General features: G+C 36.8%; 1 protein-coding gene across 2 annotated transcripts; it reads right to left on the reverse strand.

Moving 5' to 3' along the window:
• Positions 1–1,180: 1,180 nt before the first annotated feature.
• hbae4 (hemoglobin alpha embryonic-4) lies at positions 1,181–3,400 on the reverse strand. Of its 2 annotated transcripts, XM_026177620.2 has the most exons (4): positions 3,241–3,400; positions 2,979–3,094; positions 2,468–2,672; positions 1,181–1,490 (listed from the first exon to the last, which is right to left on the reverse strand). In XM_026177620.2, the coding sequence occupies exons 2-4, from the start codon at positions 3,068–3,070 to the stop codon at positions 1,362–1,364; spliced, it is 426 nt and encodes a 141-aa protein (XP_026033405.1). In that variant the 5' UTR covers positions 3,071–3,094; positions 3,241–3,400; the 3' UTR covers positions 1,181–1,361. The 2 variants fall into 2 exon arrangements, with proteins under 2 accessions (XP_026033405.1, XP_026033404.1); XM_026177619.2 differs by having other exon boundaries at positions 2,979–3,389.
• Between the last annotated feature and the right edge of the window lie 213 nt (positions 3,401–3,613).

The following is a 3,613-nucleotide window of genomic DNA, read 5'->3' on the forward strand; positions in this document are numbered from 1 at the left end:
TACATATTGCACAGTCTCCCAGTTATTTTAATGCTAAGATTGCTTCAAGCAGACTCTTACTTCAGGCCAACAGGGCACGGTCCTCACAGATGTCAGGTGTATAAAAATTTCATCTGTGTCTCTGATGTTTTGTCTTTTTTCCCTCTCATTAAAAATATTTCAACCTTGTCTGACTCATGGATTTTCACGTACGCGAAGCTACAGATAAGAACCAAAGGTGAGAACACCAGTCTCTGCAAGTTTAGGGTTCACAGGAACTATCAAGCCTGTGCATTTTTACTTTACTGGGAAAGAAGTCTGAGGATTTTAACTTAAGCGTAGTACAGCTCCTAAATTATGAGTAATTTGGCATTATTTGGATTATGTAGCCTGTAAAATGTAGATTGTAAAATTACAACCGTGCGTAACTGTGCGCAGATACAAACAGAAGGCATAAATTATCTCTCATGCTCTTCACATGAGATGACTGCTACAATCAACTCAAAATGTTAAAAACAACAACAACAACAACAACAACAACAACAACAACAAAAACCCAGCAAAGGTAAAAGCAAGGATGAAGAAATGAATGCAGTTCATTCTGCTGTCATGATATTAAAAACATTTACACTCCCATTAAGTAAAAAAGAGTATTAGCACGTTTTGGCAATCCTAAAAAAAGTTAATTTTTGTGTAATCAACCTCACAACAAAGATGTCTGTAAATTACAGAAGTTATTTCACTTAAATATCTAAAAAACTGACATTTAACATCTTGTCTATGAGCTGCTTTGAATATTGCATCAGCATGCGTCTGTATTACCACCAGTTTACCAAATGGGGGCACTGTTGCTCTGTGTACCGTAAATACTTTATTTGAGGTCCATAGATAAACCTGGAGAGTCCTCCCAATTCACTGGTGTTAAAACCTGAATCCTTTGTTTCTGTAATACTAGAAAAATAAAACAATAAAACAAAAAACAGATTAGATTTAATATTAAATGTGCCTTTGTAGTTGTAAATGTATTATTTATTATGAAAATATTTTACAGTAGGAAAGCTTGCTTAAGTAAAATAATGTAAATTATCAGCTGACATGACGGTGAGCAACTAAAAAAACTTAACTCAGTCAAATGATGAATTCCTTGAAAATGATCAACACAATGCATTTTGAACGTGATATGATAATGCGTGAAACACCACAGATTCGATTTGTTTTTATTTGATAATATAACAGCACAAAAACTAACACACGAATTGCACATTTTTTACCATTAAAAATGTAACAAAGTAATGACAGAGACACATACAGAGAAAAACAAAAAGATTTTACATAGCATCATAAATGCCTCGTATGCTTTCTGGAAACCCAGTGCTTGAGTCTCATCTGTATTTCTCAGCAAGAACAGCAGCAAACGCTGACAGGTACTTGTCCATGGCGGCGTGAGCCACCGGTGTGAATTCATCCCCCAAGTAACAGGCAAGGCTGACGAGCATACTGTGCGACAGCAGCTGCAGGAGAAACACAAAAGATTGGTAAAAAGTGAACAACATACTTACATAATTTATAGTATGTGTCAGTTTTCTGAAAATCATGAACCCACACACTGCCATTTGTCGTCCTCAGTGTGTTATTGTTAATTATAGTGATGTAGTATTGTGTAATTTGCACAGAAAGCATGTCTGATAATTTTAAGTGCCAAACAATGCATTAAAAATATCGTCTCCTCCTCACCCTCTCGCCTCACAACGGCTAGTTTCACAGCTTGTAATTCCCCAAACATCCACAATTGTCATATATGTATAATACAATACCGTATACTTATACACATTGTCATTTTGTTCACTTATAAATTTTTTTTAACCATTTTTCAGATTTCCCGACTGGTTCACATACTGCCTTTTTGCACCCCATTTCAATATTCCTGGAGGAACCCATTTAATCAAATGTATTATTTATTTTAATTAGTGCTGTCAAAAGATTAAAAAAAACATTTTTCCATTTTTTTTCCTCCTCCATAAAACAAACTAGTTGATTTGTCATCTGAACAGGCTGGAAAAACAAAACAGCAGCAGACTTACAGTTAGTAAATCTGTTGTTTTCTTTTTAGTTCAGTTAAACTCTATTATAGAATTACTGAAAAAATCCCTACGTACTAATAGGATTATCTTTTGCATGCAGAATTAAAATGCACAAATAAATACAATTTCATACATTGCAGTCACCTGTACGCCTTATAGCATACAACAAAGAAATTGCACAAGTATATATATTAACCCTGTAGCAAGTGCATCATATTTGATACATGAGTTTCTGGCAATTATTTTGTGGTTCAGGCTTTACTGGATTAGTAGATATACTTAATAGGAAAATCTGAATAACAAAAAACTGATTATCTCTGATTAAAAGATTAAAAGTAAATTAAAAAAAAAATCCAATGCAAGAAGGGGATGGAAGGGCTGTAAATAGGTCTGAGGTGTTTAGGCACCTTAAAGTTTCTGGGGTCTACCCGAAGCTGGTAGGCGTGCAGAGTCTGCAGGGGAGCCAGGGTGACAGTTAGCTGACTGATGTCTTGGGCCCCCTCAGCTATAGCCAGGACTATCTTCTTCCCGTGAGAAAGCAGGTGGGAGGAGTTAGGACTGATGTCTAGATGGGAAAAATATGTCTTGGTGCCCGGATAAGAGGCAAACATCCTTAAGAAGGGAAAAGTGAAATTATTTCCATGCTGATATGATAGGAGCAACAGAGTAAGTGCTACATGTTGACTGTCTTTGGTCACCAACTATCATTTGTGTGAACTCGATCCTGTAACAATACTAAAATCTAATATTAACATCTGCAAACTGAAATGAAAGCTTATTGGTAGAGGAATCTATTTATCACAACACACACTCTTACTGGAGATGTTACTTTGTGTGTAGGAGCCTAAATCTTCATGCAAAACCATTTAAAGACAATGCAGTAAAGTATGAAGGTTACACAGGTAAGTCTCAACCTACCTAAGGAGTGCATCTGCTCCAATCTCTGCTGCCACAGGAGTCAGTCTTTCCCATATTTCCTTAATTAAGTCTTTTTCCTTCTTGGACAACATTGTGGCCTATCATACACAGAACCACTGTAGCCAAATATGCAAAGTGTTAGGTCTTTACAGCCAAAAAATCAAACAAGAAACTAATCAACCATTTTTTGCGCTGCATTAACCTGTTAACCTAAATGCTAAAAAAGAAGGATGAGTGAAAGAGCAAAAGTAATAGTTCCTACTGTCTGAAGAAAACAGCTTGTACTGGTTGACCTCTCAGCAGATGTGTTGTCTCTCTCTGCCTCTGTGTTATCAGACCGCAGCCAGGGCAGGGTGCGGGCGACACACCACCACACTATCTGCTACCGTATGTGCGTCACACTGCATATTTACCATATCATTGGTGGGGTAGAGCTCAAGGTGCAGCTGTAGTTGAGCCCCCCCCCCCCTTCATTGATGGTAGAATTCTTTTTCTTCAGCCTATTGTTAATAGTTTTTAATTTATAGGCATTTCAGCAGATTAGTTGCTGTATCTGCTTCAGGGCTTTTTGCTCCCATGTAATGAACAAAGACACACACGCACACTAAAAAGTAACATTTTAAAAAACTAAGACT

The sequence above is a fragment of the Astatotilapia calliptera genome, chromosome 8 (genome assembly GCF_964374335.1).
Source record: "Astatotilapia calliptera chromosome 8, fAstCal68.1, whole genome shotgun sequence".
NCBI lineage: Eukaryota > Metazoa > Chordata > Actinopteri > Cichliformes > Cichlidae > Astatotilapia > Astatotilapia calliptera.